This window comes from Cryptomeria japonica, chromosome 4, assembly GCF_030272615.1.
Source record: "Cryptomeria japonica chromosome 4, Sugi_1.0, whole genome shotgun sequence".
NCBI lineage: Eukaryota > Viridiplantae > Streptophyta > Pinopsida > Cupressales > Cupressaceae > Cryptomeria > Cryptomeria japonica.
The window spans coordinates 190,433,012-190,456,846 of NC_081408.1; the positions used below are offsets into that span (position 1 = coordinate 190,433,012).

Consider the following 23,835-nt stretch of genomic DNA (forward strand, 5'->3'; position numbering starts at 1 on the left):
CATAATAAAGCTAGTGACTGCATTTCCATTACCGGATGTCTTTTTCCATTCATGTACTCCTGATGATAAATATGTTAGCTGTCATTGCACTGACGACTAACAATGCACAATTTGGTCATGTTTTTGTGGACCTTATTAGAAATCTTCTTGATCTCTATCTGAGCAAGCTGCCGCCTAGACAACTGCTTCTAATTTTCTTGAGTGTATAAATTACAGGTATAGCAGGCATGAAAATACTTTTGGCAGCATTTGTTAAAAACTTCATCTATCTTTTTCTGAGCATTAGAATGGACATTCAATCTTTCCAAATTCTGGAACTCGTTGAATTCTTTGCAAATCCTATAACTTATGAACTAGGCATCAATCTTCATAACTTGCAGACGCTTTGTTTAACCCCAAGAATCGTTACTGCATTCTAATACTTCTCAGAACTTTAATTATTGACCTTTAATGTCCAATCTATATGGAATTTTCGATTCATAGATTCTTATATCTCTCTCTGCCCCTGCCCATGTTTCAGGACTTTGTACTCTGCATAGGATGTATTTTAATGGTGGTTGTGTTCTATATATGCATGTTATGTGGTTTCTTAACTTAAACCCTGTTTTCAGTATTAAATATGCACATATTTAAGATTTTTATGCCTTCTCGTATAGACTAATCCAGTATGTATGACACCCTGGAAAAAATTGCTGCACCAGCAAACCTGAACCTATATATTTTATCAATAAGACAATCATAGAAAATCCAGCCAAGACCTACCCAGAATTGAGAACAAATGTTGATTTACATCAGTAAATGATTATTATTTTTGTCAAACACTGTTATGTTTTCAAAGAGTGACTTATTTACTTATAAATCTATTTGTCTGACATTGCCTTTTATATCATCTTATGCAGTTCACATCCTAAAGTATAGCCAAGCACTAAATGATGTAGCTATTAACTAAAAAAACATATCTTACAGGGAGTTGATACTCTGTTTCAGACAAACGTCTCCCGCCTTTGATTGCAAAATGTGCACACCCTGGATACTTGCCTTTGCGAACATACAAATCCAGATACATGCATCCCAGATCCCCCTGCAAACATTAAATAATGTGATCACATAATAAGAACACATATCGGACTAAAACATGCAAGACTGGAGAAATAATTCCCTTAAATTCAGATAGCTAAATTCATTTAAGATAGTTTAGTTACAATATCCTTGACACTTGTTTATTATTTTTATTAGCAGTAAAGGACAGAAAATTTTCATATTGATGCTTCTGGATATGCATGAGCTGCTTAGGCGAATACAATATAAAGGATTCCAGTTATTCACATAAACTTTTCTCAGAGAATATCCAATAAACTTTACTATAGTAAATTTTGATCCTCCAGGTGTCCACAAACCTGAGTAGCAGAAATTGAGATTATACGGCTTTGCTACACTAATTCAAAACTCATTATCAGACTCCATTTAAAAAGGGTATAGCTCGAAATAACCTCTAAATCATAGGAGTAAGGGGATGCCAAACCAGATAAGTGTACAAAAGAATAATAATAATAACAATAATAATAATAATAATAATAATAATAATAATAATAATAATAATACAAGAAATAAAAAAATAAATATGTTACAAATCAAAAAAATCCAAGAAATCAATGAATTTCTCATTAATAGTAGTAGATAAGATCGTAAAAATCAAAACAGTCTGAGCGATTGAGATCAAGGGTTAACGCAATGGGTTCTCATTGTGATGTAGGGGACTCCCCTAACAAACCCAAAAAACATACTCTTTTACACTATGAGGGTTACTCCACCCAAGATTCATGCATAGTATAAAAAATAAAATTGCATAAAAATTGAAAGAATAGAAATAACTGACTTTCTATTACTTCAATATAAAGAAACACTAATATTCAGAAATTAAAAAGATTAGCCTCATTGGCTTTACGAATCTTGCAAGAAAAACTACAACTCCACTCTCACAAGAAGGAGAACTCTTCTGAACTTCAAATTATCACTCCATTTTGAATGATCCACACCACTCTAGATGATCCACTCTCAGTGATCACTCAACTTTGGATGCTTAAACTCCCATCCCAAGCCTCTATTTATAGTTCTCTTATGCCTCTTGCAATTCTCACGCCCCCTCTAAGAGAGCAACATATGGAACTCAATAAATGCAACACATAGCCAATAGATGACCTTTCAACTTCCTCAAGAAGCCACCTAAAGAGGTGTATTTTCATTTTTCCCAAGTGGGTGCCTAAGAAAGTGTCTTTTCCTATTTTTATGTAACCATTCAATAAATATGAGTGCATGACTCTTTTGCTTCATTTTTCCCACATCCACAAGGGTATTTTTATAATTTTGGCATTGTAAATGATTAAAAAAAGGTATCCCTTCTTGAATAATGCAATTGCCTTTACACATAATCCATAAATATTGAATATTTTCAACCCCCTATGCCCCCTTACACTTTCCTAGGTACCTAGAGACCCATAGATGCTTGTATTTATTTTTATTCATCTGACCTTAACTAAAATTTAAAATAACAATATTTTTTGGATGATACAGGATTGCCCTACACCCCTAGATGTTCCTACATCACATTGGGGAGACTGGAGTTCAAATCCACTTTTGACTTAAAGTAGTAATTTCTAAGTTGTTGCTTGTAGGGAGTCATGTATTTTTATCAGTTGGCTTAGATGCTCGCTTGAGCTATATTTTTAGACTGTCAAAAGTATATCTTTCTACATGAAACACAATGATACAAATTGGTTTATAATTCAAATTTCATAGTAAACCTCTAGTGTATAGCAGTGTTACTAGGAAACTTTTTTCTGAGGAGCCCATTCCAAAAATTTGGAAAACTACGGGGAAATTTCTTCCACATCCCCATGACATGCACAAAAACAGGAACTCCAAAGTAACTTGCCCCTATCCTTGAGGACCTTATAGCTTAACAATTGGACTCCAAACAGACTTTTCAGCTCCTTATTTCCAAGAAGCTTATCCATAAAATCAAAAAGCTCATTTACCCTACAAGTTGAAACTCAAAATGTTAAAATATAAATGAAAGCTTTATTAAACTTACAAATAAAATAAATTTAAGAGGGAAATCCCACAATATGACTCTATGTTGAGAAGAGTAGACCCATCACTCAATAACGCTAAAGAGTTGCTCACATTGTGGACTAAGAAGGCAGCCAATGCTTAAATCTAGTTCACACAGTTTCCATCAGCAATAATAATAAACAAGTGAATTACAATTCTTCTTATAAATTTAGTATCACCTATGTCAGATCAATTATGTTTATGTTTTCCAATTGATGAGACCCCATTGAGAATGAGCCAGGGAATGTTGGCACATCCACAAGTCTCCATTCAAATTTCCTAGTGAAATGACTACTAGAGATGCAACCCATGGAGCACAAATAACAACAAAGCCCCATTATTTAGAAAATTCTCTCTTTGATTACTCTCACAGAAGTTAATAATACCACTACAAAGGAATGCCCCAAATATGTCTTCACCCACTCTACCGCAAGAAACATCCACAGCACTTTCAGTTTATAGTCGATTTACTACAGACCGAAAATGCTTAGTGTCTTGCCTCCAACAATGCAATATCTCTCCCAGCTTCATTCTCCAATCTCCCCTCTCCGTCAACATTGAGCAGCTCGCCTTCAAAAATTTGTTCTTGTTGTTAGGTTGATCAACTTTATTCAAAGAATTATCACACCGTCAGCATTGTTCTCTTAAATTACATTGTTGTCTCTACAATGATTTTCCTATCTTCCTCAACTATTTCTCTCACATGGAATTTCCTTCTCTTGAACATCATATTAATTCTACTCTACTATTGAGTGGTTTCCCTCTGATTCTTTGTGTTCCTCCAGCTACTTCTTCCTTTTGCTTCACTCTATGGCCATACAATTTGAGTGTGCACAAATATGGCACGTTACTTTCTAAACAATCAACAAATTATTTCCTTAAATAAGGATGTATAAGACGAGCAAGTTAAAACAATGCGAGACACGCAATGGATTTCAAAGAATTGATTTTGTTCAATTAATCAAGGAGACAAAGCTCCTTTAAATAGAGTTACAAAGACGATGTTTCTAAAAGAAACAATCGTTAACTAGAGGCGAAATTAGAAACAACTTAAATGACCATTAATAACACAAAGAGAAAGATATTATTCTAATACCCTCCCTTAATGGCCATCGTTCTAATTACCAAGAGAAATAACAGAGAAGGTTGCCCCCTTCTTCTCAGAACATGCTGCAACAGAAGACAAGAGCCTGCCACTAACTCTGCCAGAAATTGCAGAACTTCTAGAGATACCCAAAACAACACCAGCCGTCCAACCTGATGTTGGAGAACTGTTCCTCCCTGTAACTAGAGACACACCAAGAACAGTTGTCACGATTTTGAGGAAAAAATCGGCAAACCCTCCAAACTATTGCAGATGAGCAAGATGCCCGAAAAATAGACTGCAAACAAGAGACTAGTGCAGATGTTCGCACAACAACTCCAGGTGCGACTAAAAACAGACTGCAGCAAAGTACAATTTTTGAGGAAAAAATCATAAACCCTCATGATTTTTTTTTTACAGGAACAAAAAATATTTAAAAACCCACAGATAATTTTTAGGACAAAATTATTAAAACCCACAGATTTTTTCAAGGGAAAAAATATTAAAACCCATCAGAATTTTTTTTAGGTAAAAAACTATTAAAAACCGAAACAAACATCGATGCCCATAAGCCATCTTCACATATTTTGAGGCACAAAAAACGAGGTACTGAGAAGATGCTAAGTGCACAAAACCTAACTGCCTTCCAACATCAAGTTGGTCAATGACACCATCTTGCACGTTTCCCAATGCACAGAAAACGAAAAAACTGAGAAGAGGCGTTGGCACAGAATTCAAAAAATTCGAATCCCAATGCAGAAACAGAGGCATATGCAGGTACAGACTTCAAAAAAATGAGGTATGATGGGCACGAATTTCAAGAAAAAAATTCTGGCTGACCCAGAAAAATCTGAAGACAACCCAAAAATCCTTGCGAAAAACCCAGAACGAATCTGCTGTCGGAATCTGGATCCGCTGGCTCGAAAATCAAGGCACGAAAATTGAGGCACCCAGAAAATTCTGATGACGACCCAGTTGAGATCTTGAAAAACCCACCACGAATCTGTACTCAGAAAAAAATTTCGACTGAATCTGGAGGGTCAAAACCCTAGCCGAAAGTCAAAAAACGCGGGTTTGACCAAGTTGCAGGTTGCAGAAAAAAATGGCGGGTCTGTACCGCGCCGAAAAATGCCGAAAACCCTCGCTAGACAGACTCGAACAGGAAGAATCCCGTTACACGCCATAAACACAGTCCAAAACGGACTTTTGAACACAATTTTTTCGAAAATCTGCAGCAAAACTAAGAGGCCCGAAAAATCTCGGAAAAGAATTCACAAATTCTTTATTCGGGCTCTGATACCATAAAACAATGCAAGACACGCAATGGATTTCAAAGAATTGATTTTGTTCAATTAATCAAGGAGACAAAGCTCCTTTAAATAGAGTTACAAAGACGATGTTTCTAAAAGAAACAATCGTTAACTAGAGGCGAAATTAGAAACAACTTAAATGACCATTAATAACACAAAGAGAAAGATATTATTCTAATACAAGTTATGCAGATTGCAATAAGAAGAGAGTTAGGGTCATAAGAGAGGTACCAAGTCAAAGGTAATTAGACACTTCATAACTGATAAAATCATTAATAATTTGCGAAGATATGTGTCCTGGTTCAACATGCATAAATGTAGGAAAATTCATCAAAAGGTATACATTCTGCAACATCAACAAACAAGGGACTTGAAGCTAGGAATCTATATCTCTATTGAAGAGAACTCAATTATACTGAGAGGTGGAGTGAATCAGTATAACAACAAAATTTTACTTTCAAAACTTAGTTAATCACAATAGCAATACTTCAAAACTTAACCATCCACTGCAGTAACATAAATACAAGATCTAGCAATTAAAATCACAAGAACACACAATTTACATGGAAACCCTTGCAAGAGAAAACCACAGCAAAATATTGCTTGTATTAGAAACTTCTTACAAACTGTGTAGGCACCAATCCGTAGGAGACACCAATCCCCTTTAGATGATTCGTAGGCACCAACCCACTGGAGATAACAATCCCCACAACTGAGCACCGACTCAACAAGAGACACCAATCTCCTTGAATATAAGCCACAAACCTCCAAAAGAATGATGTGATGAGTACTTGATCTTCTTATTGAATAAGACCTAACTCTCCTACACAAATCTGTTTAAAAAGCGTCTTCAAATCTACTTATAATCTTCAATAATTTTCTGCTCATAGGTAAGAAATACTTCACCTTAGAAACTGCTCACAATCTTCAATTATTTCTGATCATAGTTCTGCACTAGATCTTCTCTAAATGGGAATAATATTCAATGAATGCTTGATGAAATAAACTCCAAATGATCTTTCTTTTTATTCATGCAAATGCAATCCTTCACCTAATGGATGCAACCTCTATGTTGGTTGGCCAAGGAGAATATTTAAATATTTTATTTTACTTCTGTTTGCTTGGCCAAAGTGGGTGCTCCAACCAAGGGGGGTTGGCCACAAGAAAAATGTTTTTTATTTAATTTTATTGCAAGCCAAGTTAGGGCACACCTCTCAAGGGGTCGTCCCTTATTAAAATTATATTTAAATACATTTTTGATTCCCATAAATGGGTCGGCCCAAGAGGGGGATCAACCACAACAATAAATAATAAGTTTGCAATTTTTAACTCAATAATAGATATATAATTGATCTCCTCCTTACTTGATGACATCTTGATAATAGTGCCATAAATTTGGCACAAGCTAACCTCCATCAAATATGCCACGAAATGCTCTTTTGACATCAATGACTATAATCCAACGTCTAGTAGTACCCAACTAACCTTGGGAGAGCATATTTACAAACTTTATATCCAAACTAAAAAAACAACATGAAAGGTAATGCTTATTTATTACTAATTGTGGAGTGTTTCAGCAAGATTTATATGTTAATACCATGTTGCAAGCCTATATCTAGACAAAAAAGTGCACAGAATCTTTTGAGACATGTGCAGGTTCACTCTAGTTTGCCAATACCCTTTGAAGTAAAATTTCAAAAAATTGTTGTAGGATGGACACCAAGTTGCAGAGACCAACTACTTCGAACCAACAGATTGATGACTAAACCAAAAGGGTAAACATTTGTTGGGGGCATATAATCTAAATAAACCCAAAACATAAGATATCGGTAGCCCAGTGTAGCCTCAATAGTCTTCGACATACAAACCAGTGAAGGGTCCTTTGGTTTTGGAGGAGGTCAATAGGGAGATGGTCCCTTGAGATTGTATCCATTCATTGATAGGCTCTTAGAGAGGACAAAGTTCCCTTATTTCTCCCAATCCTGAGTCCTGCCAACCGATATGAGACATCTAAAGTTTTGCATGGTATGTAACCTATGATCAAGGCACTACAATGCATCTATGATGTGGCAGAACATTTTAATGTTGTGGATCATCCATCTTAGTTCTGGTTGATAACAAAAGGCCAGGTGCGTACAGAATTCTGAGCAAGAACGATACCAGCTGAAATTTACCCAGACCCATGTCAACCGAACATGGCTAGAGCATGGCACTCTAGAGATTCAAACTGAATGACTGCTCCCTCCTCCTAGCCATACCATAACCTATCCCATGCAAAAGGTGGTGTACTCTTTACAAATCATTGTGCGTATCTTTTACTACCAGTAACTGTTGTTAAGATTTTCCGTATCAACAATGCTGCACAATGGAGGGGATGGAGAATGCTAAAAGGGATATTGCAGCATCAAAGAGTAATCTCAATGGTAAACGGGTTGTTTTCAAAAGCAGCAAAATCAACAAACTCAGCTCACCCAAGCCTACAAAGAGAGGATTATCGAGTTCAAAGGCGAACTGGGGGTTGCTGAGAAAGAGGTTGTGCCAGTAAAAGGCAAGGTTCAGGAAGCTGCATGAATGATGAAATGTTCATGAGAACATGAATTTGTAGCATCAAATAATTCAAACAAAGACCAAATGGATTTTATGCAGAACTCAAGCAGCTCAAGGCAGAATAAGAAGCCTCATCGGGTTCACAACCACTTGAAGCTCCCATTCATCCACGGACATCCTATTCTTCACCTCCTCCATCCACTTCTTAAGTTTTTCTCCCTTTTTGTTGTTATTGTCAGAAGTAACTCCAATCCTTCTAAATATAAGGATAATATAGACTGTAGTGTTGTAATAAATAATTTTTTTTTTTAAGCCAATGTTGCAAAGTTAATCCTTGTGACTTGTGAGTATTTGGTAGTGATATAACAACTTGTGGTTCAGTTGTTAGCAATTGTTTTAACTAGCAAGTGAATAACCATAAATCTTATCATTCAAACAGTAAGTTTTCTGTGGGGTTAAAATGATGTACATCAAATTTTCCCTACACCAAGCAACTGTATTGAGCACCACATATTTAAAATATCTTTAACCATTCTATATTGTTATATTGTGTACAGTTACTTCATTTACTATTGCAATTGAGGTTCTTTGCTATGATAGTATTAATTAGCAAACACACTTAAGCAAAACCAATATTATAGAAATTACCTTCTTGTCAAGATCCAAGTTATCATCTAAAGAGTTGTTTGTCAAATAATTTTATTTTATTACATCCTGATCCAATGATAGCCGCACAAGCACAGCATAACACACAATTGCATGATTTGAACATTTTTAAGATTCAGGTAAACTTCTTACCTCTATTGGATGATGGAGGATCAATTTCTGCACATCAGGATGCCAAGATTCTCCAGGAGCCATGGGCACACGATCAAATGATGCACCAAACAAAGATCTTACAACTATGTTGAGACCTTCTAAGCACTGAGACAGGGGAAAATATGATGCAATTACCTGCAGATCAAGAAAGAGGAAATACGTCATGGTTAATGGAAAGGGATACCCAAAATAAAATTTGTACACTTCAAACCAAATTATACAGCTGAAACATCATCTTTAATGTATGAAATATGGATAAAAAATCACTGCTCTTCATTACAAATTCACTACCAATGCATTGTGCATTCAAAGATCCTTTGAATAATCAAGAAGAATGAGAAATGAACTTACAGCAGATTCCAAATTGCAGGCAGAAGATTTCATCATGCCTGTGTAATAGGCTTCATCCCAGGGTTCAACACTTTCATCAACTTTATTGGAGACTTGTTTCTTAAATTCAGTGATTGAATGAAGCTCCTAATCAATTAGATAAACAAAGCCATTATTTAGTTCCATTCTGATTGAAAGGACAAAACTGAATGTGACTATCGCTGATCCTTTCAATCCATATTGTTTAATGGATAACTGGAAAGCTGCATACGCAACAACAAATACCCTGACGTAACCATATACAACTTTATTGTTGATATCATCTACAAAGTGCACACTTAAGAATCAATGGCCAAAAAATCAATTTTTTGAAATCAATAATTTTTACAATATACACCAAGATTTAAATGGATTAATAAGCTAGCTGTTATTTGGAAAAATACTAATCTATTTATATAGCAAAAAATACATTTTGTGAAGCACAACCTTCTAATGTTTCTCTAAAGGGCTTCTAACCCACACACACATTCCAGGCAGGATCTGCTTTTGATTTGGCATAAACAATCTTCTAATCCTCCTAACCAACAACATGGGTTACTAGAGAAAACACCCATTACTAGGTTTCCCTTCAACTCCAAATCTTCATAAAATTTATATTTCTACAAGATCAAGAGGGAATCCAATGCTTCCCCCTATGATTGTCCAGCCTGACCCTTTGGCCTTAGACATTATTCTGCATTAGCTCTCTTGTGGTTGAGGATGATGATGTTTTTGGTTCTTCCATACCAAACCTTGTTAAAGACGTGTGACAGCATTGGTTTAAACTTTAATCAATAGATCCCTCTCACATGCCTATTAGTACTGATAATTAGACCATATAGTTTGGGGATTAACTGTTGTAGGTTTACCCATAGTAGCAAAAATCGTTTGGGGAAAAAATTGACAAACCAAAAGTATAAGATTTTTCAAAAATTTGGGAAAAAATCGGACTTAGAAAAATAATTAAAATTGTCCAGAAAAGAAAGAAAAACTATTTTTTTTAAAAACTTAAGGGCATTTCCACCATAGTTACAAGACTTGGACTCGGCTCGGACTCGGTAAGCTGATATTTGACTCGGACTCAGACTCGGCTAAGACTCGGTAAATTGAAAAACCCAAGAAATTCAAAGATTTTTAACAATTTTAAACTTCTTTCATGTATTTTTTAATAAATAAACCTCAAAAACACAACAATCTCATCAAATAGAAACTACTTTGAACACATACACAAGTTTACATTCATCGCATAAGTATAAACGCAAATTTTAGGCTTGAGCTGAAGGAAATAAGCTAAACTAAATAACACATTGTAAATATAAATTGTGTCAAATGTCTACAAAATTCATGGAATATGAAATCCATGGCATCAAAAGTTCAAAGCATATATCAACATAAAAGCTAGAGCCTAGAAGTCTAAGGCTTAGAGGAGCCAATACATTCTATTTTAATTTTTAAAGTTACAATGCTCCTCTGAGCCTTAGACTTCAGAGGAGCATTGTAACTAGAGGAGCCTAGTGTCATGTCCTCTCCTTGATCGTTATACGTAACCTAATGAAGCCATTATAATTATTAATATAGGAAAACTTATTAATATTTAATTACTAATAATATTATTTTTAAATTATTAATATTTATCATATTTATTAAATATAATATTCTTGAAAATATTTGAATAAAATAAATTATGCATACCCTTAACCAAGTCACATGTTTCATAACTATTCATCAATCATTATCAACGTTCATGATTAATCATCTTAAATCAATATTGTTTAACATTAATAAGTCACTTGTCAAGATGCTTAAAAATAGTGATGTCCCCGTCCAATCAAAGATTAGTTCTTTGAGACCATTCAAATTCGAGATGTCTCCTATGGAGACGAATTTGAAAGTAAGTTTCAAAGTCGTGTGGTAACCATAAAACTTTGACACCAATAAACAACCAAGAAATAAAGAAATTATAATATCGACTTATCAATAATTAGTCTTGAATATCATCGAATGGAAGTAATGGACTCATCGACCTCTTATCCTGAATTGACAAGCGAAGAATAACTATTGAGTGGTGGATATCAATCTAAGTAATGCTAATCAAGCATTAAAGAAGATAGTCAATCAAAGTTTAATAAGATTGGTCAGTATTTACAGCGAATGCTAGACAAGCATCAGAAATTGATTAAGATAAATATCTTAGCCATCGATTACAATGGATACCATTAGAAGGTTAATCATCGATAATAACAGAAATCGACAAGCAAGAAATTCATATTAACAGCTATAGTTATGATGATCAATATCCCTCAACTATATTTTCAAGTATACCTAATCGATAATTAGAGAAGATATAATAATCAAGGTTATTGTCAGCGGTTGTGATTAAGCTATGAGAAGTCCCGGTAATAATTAGTTATCAGCGATTACCATAATCAGACCGAATTATGTATGAAGGCGATGCGATCAGTATAAGGAAGGGAGGCGATGATGAATAGGCACGAGTCCTGTCTGTTGCAATGTAACTCATCATTTACCAAGATATAAGAAAGCAGTCCTTATCACTTCAATGGGAATTATGGATTAGAAAAACTTATTTCCATCTATTATCCTTAACGGGATCTGCACATTGAAGATATTGCCTACTTGGCTAGATCTGTTGCAAGTGAATAACTATATACATGAGATGGAACCTTGATTGCAAGGGTCAACAATTAGGAAAGAAAGTTCGAATTGGATTAGTGGCAGCCAACTACGGTTGCTGCATAGCAGTATGCCACGTCATGTTTTAATGTTTGTGATTTAGGCCTGCATTCTATTTGGAATAATAATCATTGAATAAACCATATATATATATATAAATATATACACACACATATATATATAGATACTAATTCATACAATAATTTAAGGAATATAAGGGCAGGGATTGGATAGAGTCATTTTTTCCTTGGCTTTGCGTGTTCGGGAGATTAGCAGAGCCCGAGGGTTTTATCAAATGGTGTAGGTGATGACACGCACATATTACAGCGCTCTCCTTTCTTTTCTTAGACAGAAGAGGCAGATTTGCTTGGATTTTGTCTAGACGGAAACCTCGATATAGTCTCCCGATCGGCTATTTTAGGAACATGGATGATTTGCAGGGCAGTTCTCGGGTTAGCAATTTGCAAAGACCGGATTTGGTTCCTGAGGAAGCTTCCGCTCCAGTTGTCACAGAATCATGGTTCATCACTTCGGGCTGAGTTGCATGTGTCGCGAGGAGGCTCTAGCAAAACAATGCGACCAACTGTTTGACACCGATGTCGATGGGCAGGAAGCAATTGTCGCAATCATTGAGGAAACGCTCAGTAGAGAAAGGCATTGGTATGATGGATTTATCTATGAATCCATTCTAAATCTGTTAGTGGATATTCTTCCTTCCAAGGAAGCTTGCATTAGAAAATGGATGGATTCGTCAGGGTAGTAGATGCCAATGTTGTTGGTAACACTGTCATGGAACTGGAAGAAGAGTGAGCGAGTATTCTGGGTCCCTTCTTCAACCCAGCGTGCTTCCTCTCGGACGTGGAGGCTTCAAACACTAAAGATGAGTTTCAAGTTGCTGCAAAAGAATTGCAGTCAAAGAAGGAAAACTTCATGGGCAATGCTTGGGACGTATTTCGTGCAAGGGTCTCTACTGGTGATTTGGGCCCATTTCAAAGGATGATGAACGAAGATCGGTGCTGGTTGTCAGACAACAATATTGAAAAGGTGGCGAGTTTGGGTGATCGCATTGCAACTATTCTAAGGCTTATGTAGTGGAATGGCTGTGTTTGGATATTGTTTTTTTGTTTTATTGTATGGACCATATCCTTTTGAGGGTCCAGTGCTTATGTAATACTGTCTATTATCAATATAGGGCGCTATCCCCACAACAGATAGCACTTACTTAAAAAAAAAATAATAATAATTTAAGGAATATGAATTAAAGCATAGTAATGTATAATAATATATGTTAATTATCGGTAAATTGGTAGCTCTCCCACAAGAGCATTGTAACTAGAGAACTCATTATCATCTCAAGTACATGCAAAATGTATGGTCATTGCATGAGCATGTTTTGTTTATTTAAATTTACACATACCACTTCATTATTTTCCAATGTGTTGTATATGAATCTAGGTAGAAAGAATTAGTTGTTTAACCAAATAAGTGATCTTAGATTCCTTAACTAGGTGGTTTACCATGGTGCAATCGCTGGAAATAATGTGTGTGGTTCATTATTGGTAGTGGCTTAAGCATCTCCACAGGTGAAGAAATCATTGTGCAAGCAGTTCATGATGCAGTTAGTATCCAATACCGTGTGAGAAGGAATGTCCCTGGAAGTGAAGAACGTTGCAAACAAATCAGCTGTGCAGATCTTAATTTGTTCGTAAAACCAGAAAGAATTGCTTTATGTTGTTATATGGAGCCTAATCAAACTCAGAGGTTAAATTTTCCCCACTTTTATTGGCGCAATTTCCCCCCAAATTATTTAACAGAGGTTTGCGGGCAGCGCCCCCAAGTCGGGGTTAAGGGGCAGCGGAGTCCTAGGCTCAAGACTCAGCAAGTTTGTGCAGACCCGGCCAAACTCGGCCGAGTCCGAGTCCAAGGTCCTTTGGCCTCGGCAAAGGTGACCCGCCTTGGGACTTGCCGAATCTGGGCCAGACTTTGCGAGTCCTGTAACTATGATTTCCATAGCATAGAGATATAAAGAGAAAATAAAATAGAGTTTAACCCATGAATTTTAGAAAATAATTTTTTGTTGTTTATATTCATATTGCTGATTATGTACGCAAAAAATATTCAATTAACTTTTTAAGAGGGCAGTCACCAAATAGTTGTTTAAGTCTGACATCATATATTACTCGAGTCTATGAAGTAACTGAGATCAAAAGTCAACAGATAAATAGTAAAATTGGAAGCCATTTTGAAGTGATCCAAGAATTTCATTGTGATTGAGGCAAGGAGTTTTGTAGGGTTAATTCAATATTTTAGAAAGCTTATCATATCATATTCCACAATTGCAATGCTTTATATCATAGCAACAAAAATTGTTTGGGGAAAAAATCGGCAAACCAAAGTAAAATATTTTTTGAAAAAAATGGGTAAAAAATTGAATTTTAAAAAATCGTAAAAAAATTGTAGAAAAATAGACACAAACTATTTTTTTATAAAACTTAAGAGCATTTCAATAGCATAGAGATATAGAGTAAATAAAATAGAGTTTATTGGGGTTATTAAGATGATTTAAATGTAAAATGTTCAATGAACAAAAGTGACAATATTGTAGCCATGGAAATAACATACATAGAAATGATGGCGTGGATGGTAAAAATTGTGAAATTGTATTTTCAATGATTTCAAATAGGCAATAACATTATAGTGTCCGGATAGACTAATTAGTGAGAGAATGAGGAGCAGGCTTTGAGGGTTTCAGAGACAGTTTCAGAATGGCAGAAAATCTAACATGAACAGTTGGAGAGAACCTTTGAATCGTGGTAATACTAGTAAAAAAGAAGTGCCATTAGAGGCGGAAGCGGAAGATATGGAAATTGACATCACAAGCGAAGTTGAAGAAGAAATGGATTTGTGGATAAAACACGCAATCATCGGCAAATTCATTGGACTCAGATCAGCAGAAATCAAATCAAAGATTGGGTGTATAGCAATTGGGATTCCAAAGTGGTTATCAAATTCATGCCTAAGGGATTTTTCATTGTCATCTTCATGGATGAAGAAGTGAGAAACAAAATTTTGATTCAATAGAATTGGTTCGTGGAGGACTACCCATTATATTTGCAGCCTTGGCAACCCAATTTCAATCCATTACCCTTGGCGGTATACAATCATCTTGTATGGATTCGTTTGTACAATCTTCCTTTAGAATATTGGAATGATTCATGCCTTGAAAAAATTGGAAGATCATTGGGCACGCTGATTGATATTGATAATGGAATTATGGAAAGTGATTCATACTTGTATGCAAGGCTGAAGATCGCGTCTGTGAAAAAGATTCCTTCTAAACTATCACTTTTGTCAGGGGACAATGTTTGGATGCAGCAAGTGGAAGTTGAAGCATATCAGCCGACTTGTGGGAGATGCAGTTTAAAGAGCCATCAAAGTGCAGATTGCAGAGTCTTTGTCAATCCTGCAAGAAATGCCAACAAGTGGGTCATGAAGTTGAACAGTCAGTTAACAGTTACAAATTGCTCTAAACCGCCATCCCCTAAGCAATATTACTTTTGTGCACGGTTGGAAAATGCAAACGAGGATGATGTTAGATTGTCCCCATCCAGACCAAATCCTATCAATCACAAAGGTCTTTCAGATAATGAAATCAACTATGATTTGGATTCGGAAGATGAGTTTCATTTAGATGACGAATTGGACAACATCAATCCCAAAAGCATTAGTCAATCCGCAAACATTTTGTTGGGTAAGGCTAAAGGTGTCAAAGGTAGGAAAAGCAACCGCCAGAAGAGAGAAGACAGGGCCAAAGAGAAAGGGATTATTAGCGTGTTGGAATTCATGAAAAAAGCCAAGGCAGATGGATTCTCCCTTGGTGCGAAATGAAGATAACTACTTGGAATGTCAAGGGACTTTCAGCCCCTGACAAAAGTCTCTTGGTCAAACACGCTTTGGCTAGAATATCGAGTGAAGTTATTCTGCTACAGGAGACCAAGCTAAATATGGACAAAGCATCAAGTTTTTTTTTTTCATGCAAAAATTGGGCTGGTTTTTTTCAGGTGGATTGGCAACCTTAAGGGACCCTGATAAAGTTTTAATTAAATTGATTCAGAAATCTAAGAATTGGATTTACTGCTGGGTCAATTTTTTAAAAGAAGACCTCAAGTTTCCATTGTTTAATGTGTATGGGCCTACCAAAACAGAGGACAAACTCAAAGTATGGTCTGAAATTACGGAGCAAATCAAAACTACAGATTGGGAGAAAGCGATGGTGGCGAGGGATTTCAATGCATTGCTTGATATTGATGAAAAGAAGGGAGGTTTAAGAATGTCCAATCGAGTTATGCAAGACTTCAGGGACTTTGTTTTCAACAATCATCTTTTTGATGTGGTACCGAAAAACGGATGTTTTACTTGGACCAATAGAAGAGCAAAGTTTGCAAGCATTTCAGAGAGGCTTGATAGACTTTTTGTAGGACCGTTCTGGGTTGAATCTTCTTTTAACTTGGAATCAAGTTCTTGCCTATTTCCCTCTCAGATCACTTCCTGGTTCAGACTTGCTTCAACGCTTCTCAAGCAAAGGTCAAGGGGAATTTCAAGTTCTTAAGTATGTGGTGGAGGGATCCTAATTTTCACAAAAATCTGGAGACATGGTGGCTAGAGAGCAATATTTTTGTTGGCACACCCAACTTTTGTTTCTCTCAGAGGATGAAGTTTATCAAAGATAAAATAAAACTTTGGAATCTGGCCTCTTTCAAAAACATATTTGCTAAGAAAATCAGAATAGAGGAGCTTGACCGCTTGAAAAGTTCGATCATTGTTAATGGCAGTCGGAAGACGATTTCTTAACAGAAAAACAATTAAAAATGATCTTTCTGAAATTCTGCTTCGAGAGGAAATCTATTGGCGTGAAAAATCAAGGGAATTGTGGATTAGCGCGGGAGATGCGAACACCAAGTTTTTTCATGCATCTAGTAAAGGCCAAACAAGGAAAAAACAAAATTGATTCCATCAAGAATTCGGAAGGGATGCAATTCTCAAAGATAGAGGAGATTGAGGAAATTGCAGTAGAATATTTCAAACAGATTTTGGGTTCGGTGGATGGCCAAACACATGGTGGTTTCTCAAATCTACTAGAGGTTATTGATAGAGAAGTAACTCCGGAGGACAACAAATATCTGATGTGCCCTTTCACGATCAAAGAAACCAAGGACGCCACTTTTGCGCTCCATCCCCACAAGGCACCAGGCCCGGACGGGGTGACTATGGAATTTTTCTAGAAGTGCTGGTGCTTCATGGGAGAAGACATCTGGAAGGTTGTTGAAGAATTCCGCAAGAAAGGTAAGTTTCTCAAAGAAAATCAACAACACCATGATCGCATTAATTCCCAAAAAGAAGACTTGCGAGACCATGGCCGATTACAGACCAATCTCGTTGTGCAATTCTCTGTACAAAATCATATCCAAGGCTATGGTCAATAGATTGAAGATTATTCTGGATAAATTGATCTCCCCTGAAAAACATGGCTTCACACCGAGGAGGGAGATCGCAGACAGTATTATCACTGCGGCAGAGACCATTCATACCATGAGAAGAGACACGAAGCATGGAATGATTGTGAAGCTAGATGTTAGCAGAGCCTATGACCGGGTAATTTGGACCTTTCTGTTTTCTAATCTAGAGCAATTTGGTTTTGAGAGAGGTTGGCTAAATTGTATCAAACATTGTGTTTCTTCCATATGCTATTTGATCATTGTTAATGGCTCGATGTGCGGTTTTTTTCATGCCACTAACGGGTTAAGACAAGGAGATCCCCTGTCACCCTTCCTATTTGTTCTGATGGCAAAAGCTCTTGGTAGAAATATTAAAAAGTTAGTGGTTCTAGGTAGCTGGAGAGGCATTTCAATTCATGAAGATCTAAATCCTATATCTCATTCACAATTCACTGATGACACTATTCTTTTTTGAGAAGCCATGGAGAGGGAAGCAAAGACAATCAAAGCCATCTTGGAGGAATATGAGGTTGGCTTAGGGCAAAGCATGAACAAAACTAAGTTTGTGGTCTACTTCATCAATACTAGCAAGAGAACCCAATTGAAGATTGCAAACATTTTGGGTTTTCAAATTGGTGAGTTCCCCATCAAATATCTTGGAGTGCAATCGTCTGCAGGGAAATTCCAAAACAAGCTTTGGGAGGAGGTGATACACTGGATGTGTCTGCGGAGATTGAGAAATGGGTGCTCCAGGATGGAGTACCAACTGATTTGATGGCTGAGCGACTAGATACATCAGCTATGGAACTTGATTCATTATTGGCATATGATGCACCAAAGCTTGGCTTAAATTCTGAATTTGATTGGCGGCCACGGGTGACCCCAAATTGAGCAAAGGTCCACTAAGATTCTGACGTAATATTTTACTAACTTCTATCGCCTTCGCATACACTTCGTTCAAACTAGCTGGATAGGGATGAGTTCGCACAAACATAGTTGTAAGTGGATCTAAAGCATGATAATATATCTCTCAAGCATCTGGAATAAGATAAGGAATTTGCAACCTTGTGTAAGCTTTCTTGAATCGGTTGTTGAATGAATTGATAGGTTCATTCTCTTGTCTTTTGCATTCAACAAACTGTCTATGCAACTCCAATGGGGAAATTTGGATTCCAAACTTTCCAATGAATGTCTCTTTTAACTCCTCCCATGTGGTGATGGATCCTGCAGGTAAATGGATGAACCAATGATACGCTTCTTCTCCTAAGGAATAGGAAAAAAGCCTGCAAGCAACATCCCCATACTCAATTGGTCTATTTCTCAAATGGTTTTCAAACGTCTTGATGTGATCTTCTATCGTCCGGCTTGAGTCACTAGCATTGTACTTCGAACAGAAATTCTCCGGATTCTTTAGCATCTCATGAATGTCATTGAATGCGAGCGGTGACGGGTTGGTAACCAACCAGGTAGCACCGTTTGGAGGTGGTCCTTGATTCTTGGCCATCTCTTGGTCTTCTTGTTGAAACTGTCGAGCTTCCTCTTGATTTGGATCTGGAGGATCTGGAAAAGTATTGTCTTCTCTCAGCACGTCCCTTGGATTGAATAGTCTATCTCTATCTGCTATATCTGAATTCGGTGAAGTCTCCCGCCTTCCAAGTCTGGATCTGCGAGGAGTCCTCAACTCGCAATGTCTTCAATCTCCAAGAGTAGATCTTAGAATTCTCTGAAGTCTCTCGGGTGAAAAGGAATTGATGCGATCCAGCATGATCTATCTAGGATCAATCCGGACTTGTTGTAATCTTTGAGCAAGTAAATCTCTTTCAATCTGCTCCTCAATTTGTTCGTCAATTCGTTCAGCTATCTCTTTTTCTTCTTCCAAGATAAGAGAAACTCCGATGTATTGTGGTGCACTTGTTTTCACTTCCCAGGCAAAGTTGTTCAAATTGGATATAATCTTCCTTTTGTCTCCCAAGTTCAGTTGCTTGAGCTCAAGTTCGTCCAATTCAAGCTCGTTCGTTCTATCAAGATCAGGTAGCACCATGGTATTTCATACTAACTTGATGTAATATCCCTTGGCTAATCTGACCATGTTTTGCTTATATGAACACCAAGGAATATTGTCAAACATTTGGCATACAATGTTTGAAGCCACTGTAGTGAATTCTTTATTTGTCTTCTTTGGGTTTGTAGGCTGCAAATGAAGTTATGGAAAGCTTCTAACAATGCAAAGTTGTTATAGAAATGATATACTAGCTGTTTTAGACCTTTCCACACATATGTGATGACTGAAATTAACTAGTACAGCTAGTTGACATTAAGACAAACACTTGTCATGCATCCCAAAGTACACCTACAGCCATTAGGCATTTAAGCAAACAATTGGCATGAAAGCTAAATGGCTGATCAACGTTGAATGTTACCATGAATGTGGAATATGCAAATTATATCTCCATTTAACATATGCAACCTCCAAATATTTCATGATATAACCATAATAGAAAATGATGCAATGAAGTAATGATTTTCTAATACAATGACCATAGATAGAAAACCTGGTATTTCAATGGCTGCCTTGATATATTGGTTTGATTCTCCTCATATGCAAATCCCTTGTCAAATATATATAGCTGTTCAACCTTTCTAAATCCCCTTCTATAGAACTCAAACTACTATAGCGCACTGTTCACGGCACTGTTCATGCGCACTATTCACGACACTGTAGCAGTGGATGAAAAAACTTGCAATCTGCTCTTAAAACCTTGAATAACTTGTCGATAATCTCTCCCAACAAGAATGATATAACTCCATGTGCCAAAGAAGGATGATTCACAACCAACTATAAATGTTCTTCAACAATAAACTTCAAACCCTTGTAGAAAACTTCACCAATTTGCACAAATGAAAGAACAGAAGTATTCTTTCCCACAACTGCAATAATTCAGATGTTATTTCACACCTTCAAAATTGCTATCAATAGGAAGTTTTCGTTTCTTATGATCAAAGAAGAAAATTGCGAAAGCCCTAGGCTCCACAATAAAAATCAATCAAAATACTATTCATCAATTGGATGCCGAGAATGAACTCTTGCCTTTCCTTTTATTCTTTCTTTAAGAGAACTCAAACACCTTCCTGGCCAATGTGGGATAAAAGATTTATTCCCACATTAAATTATTCACTTAACGCACTTTATTATATTAAAGTGACTTTATTATATTAAAGTGACTTTATTATTATAAAGTTACTTTAGAACTTTATAATAATATTAAAATATTAAATAAATCACTTAAGTCACTTAAACTTTAATATCTCTTGACGTACTTGTCTGATTGCTAAGCCATCTGAGCCAGGAGTCGACTCTCCCTGTTCTCCATGTGATTGGATGCCTGTCTAAAAATAGAAACCCTGAATAGTGACTTACTATAAATAGTAAGTATGTGGAACTGAGTCTAGAAATAGCTGCAAAGGCCCAATCAAGGTCGACACTGCCAATAAGCCCTGCTCAGGTGTCTTTCTATTAATAGGAACCCTGACTCTCCCAAAATAGTAACTTACTATAAATAGTAAGTGTGCCAATCTGAGTCAAAAAACCTGTGCAAAGGCCAAAACCTGAATCCAGCTGAAGAGTAATGTCTCTAATCACCAAGTAACTGCCACACGAGGCCCTCTATCAATAATTGTTAGCCTACGAGGGTCAAATGATAGGCTAATTCTTACAAACTCTGATGCTCGCAAAATGGGGACATTACACTTGAAATCTTCAACAGGTTCAATATCTTCCAGGCTGATTGGTAGACTAGTTCTCACGATCAACTCCTCTAGGAACAATGATAATCGGAGGCAAGTTTCCCAACTGCTCTTCTTTGTCTATCACTTTTATCACTTGTCTAAATTCAGCGTGACTACTTTGGTTTCTCCAAGCAAGAGTGTTGAATTGTGAAATGATATCTCTTTGTTCACCTTGAATAAGTTCTTCTTCAAGCAACACCATTCCGAAACATAATCTTCGAATGATTGCAAAGAATGTTGAGCGCGAAAACACCTTGCAAATATGAATTGATAGAATCTGCAGTCTAGCTGCTCATAGCATGATAATGCTCAGCCCTCCTTCTAGCGCCAATTCTTTGTTGATGTGTATTTTACGCACACAACAATACAGAATAAATTACCAAGATAATTTACCCTCTCTTGAACAAAATCACCTCAGATGCTAAGAATGAGATCAACTAAAATGATTCCAAGGTTTCTACATGTCAGGTCTTGACGAGTGGGTAACTCAATGGTCAATGTGAATTGTTGTGTTCACTTGGCGACTTACGCAAATGTTTGGATTATCATGAATGATGCAAAATAGGTGTGCTGACAACTTAAGATTTATCAATATGGCTCTGGATTTTACTTCTTAGTAAAAAAGGGGGAAAAGGAATAGCGTTCAGGAAATCTATTCTAAACATAGGAATGTAGGAAATGATGAATGTATCTAGTGGAATCAAACCAGGCAAGGTCTCACAATCAGGTATTGACACAAGCTTAGTGCAATCGTCTAAGGTATACTTAAAGATTTTCAGACTATCACCATCAAACGTTGACACCATCCAAGTTGATGCTTGTCAAGGGACGCGTAATAGTTGAAGTTAAGCTTACTTAAATTCCAGTTGACCACACAAGGCGCACTTACCAACAGCAAGAGGCTAGTGGTATGGACTAAGGATTCCACACAAATAAATTCAACAAATCTTTCACTCAATCTAACATACGTAAAAATAAATTCTAATCTAAATTCTAATCTAACTTGGAGGAATTGAGAACCATGAATCCAAAGACAACATTTGAAGATCAAAATCACCAACAATTGAACAATGATTAGGATTCAAATAGCTGTAGCATATACCAATAATTCTACAAAAACTCTCTCTTACAAATGAGAGACAAGGAGGCATATATAGAGTCTCTTACAAAATAGATGGCCAATATTGATCTAAGATCAACGGTCGAGATCATGCCAACAAAACCCTAGAATTGCCCTAATTAGGGTTTACATCAAAAATGGTGTCATCAACACATGGCCCATTGAAAAGATACCTAGTCATCAAATAGGGAATCTTCTAGAAGGTTCCTCCTTGCATCTCTCTCTCTCCTAGCATACTCCAAGAATCTAGCCAATATTGAATCTAACTCCTCCATGGAAATGCTAGGCAAGGTATCCTGTTGTAAATCAATCATGTCCAATGAATCCGAGCAAGCATTCAAAGTATTCTCCCATTCTGGCATGAGCTTTTGCGAAACATGAACATGAATCAACAAAGAGACCAAGTCATCTATCTGACTCTTCTTCAAAGAGTCGAACTGGCAAAAATACATAAATTTCATCTTGTCTCTTAATTCGGCTAAGTGTAAACCACTAGCATCACTGACATCAACACCCAATAATTCCCCAATCGAGGCAAGGATCTTCATCTGAATGTCCTGAATTAATCCTTCCATCTCCATACAACTCGACTGGGCGTTCTCATAACTTGACTTCTTCACGGTTACTAAACAATACCAGCCATGGAAATCATATATGTCTCCACTGTGCACAATGTTCTCGCTGACCAAGGTGGAATTAAGAATCTTCTTCAAAGCCTGGAGGCATGGAATAGTCTTCTCTTGGATAGGCCGAAATTCTTCCCAAACTCCCTCCAAATACTGGATTCTAAATATGAGTTGCGTTGTCCTATCATATGCATGGACAAACTGAGTGAGGAAATCATCTGCCTGCTTTCTTGTGCTCTCAATCCACTTTTCCACTTACGTGTGTGTACCTCTCGCTACCTCACAGTGTGAATGTATTCCATGGTCAACTGCAATAGGGGAAATAAGGGTGGGATTTCCACGCCTTGTCCCTGCAATATACTCTTTGAGTCTAATATTTTCTTCTCTGTACCTTTCTTTCTCCGCAACCTCTCTGCCTAACCTCGCATCGATTACCTGGAGGTTTTCACCACTCTCCTAGAATTCCTACTTTTTGGATGTACGACCAAGGGCAACTGAAGTGATCTGGAAATCCATAGGAGTAGCAAAGTCTGATGTCACGCATGCAATAGGGACAGCAATCTGCGCAATCCGCATTCCTGTCTCATCTCTAGCTATGTGCGACAAAATCTCCGCTCTCTTGGGATCCTTCCCCTTAGCACTACTAGCTAGGTAGTCATCAATATCATCAATAGGCTGCACCTCTATCATTTGTTTACTTTTCTCCATACTTCTCATCAGCCATTCAGGAATAGTGGCCATTTCCATACCATCATCAAGACATATTTCTCGATCGAGCTCTTTCAATGCCGAGATAACATCATCATCATCATTAGGATTATTCTTGGTCCAATCATATACCTCATTTCCCAAGCTAACTTCCAAAAGGAGAGTA

At 36.8% G+C, this 23,835-nt stretch overlaps 1 protein-coding gene across 1 annotated transcript in view; it reads right to left on the reverse strand.

The window, feature by feature from the left end:
* The window catches only part of LOC131027784 (mitochondrial intermediate peptidase, mitochondrial), a 200,883-nt gene that overhangs the window by 51,434 nt on the left and 125,614 nt on the right, over positions 1–23,835 (reverse strand). The window contains exons 10-12 of the mRNA XM_057957872.2: positions 9,223–9,348; positions 8,851–9,006; positions 965–1,081 (exon numbers count right to left, since the gene is read on the reverse strand). Of these exons, the coding sequence (XP_057813855.2) occupies positions 965–1,081; positions 8,851–9,006; positions 9,223–9,348 (399 nt within the window). The remainder of the gene's footprint in view (positions 1–964; positions 1,082–8,850; positions 9,007–9,222; positions 9,349–23,835) is intronic.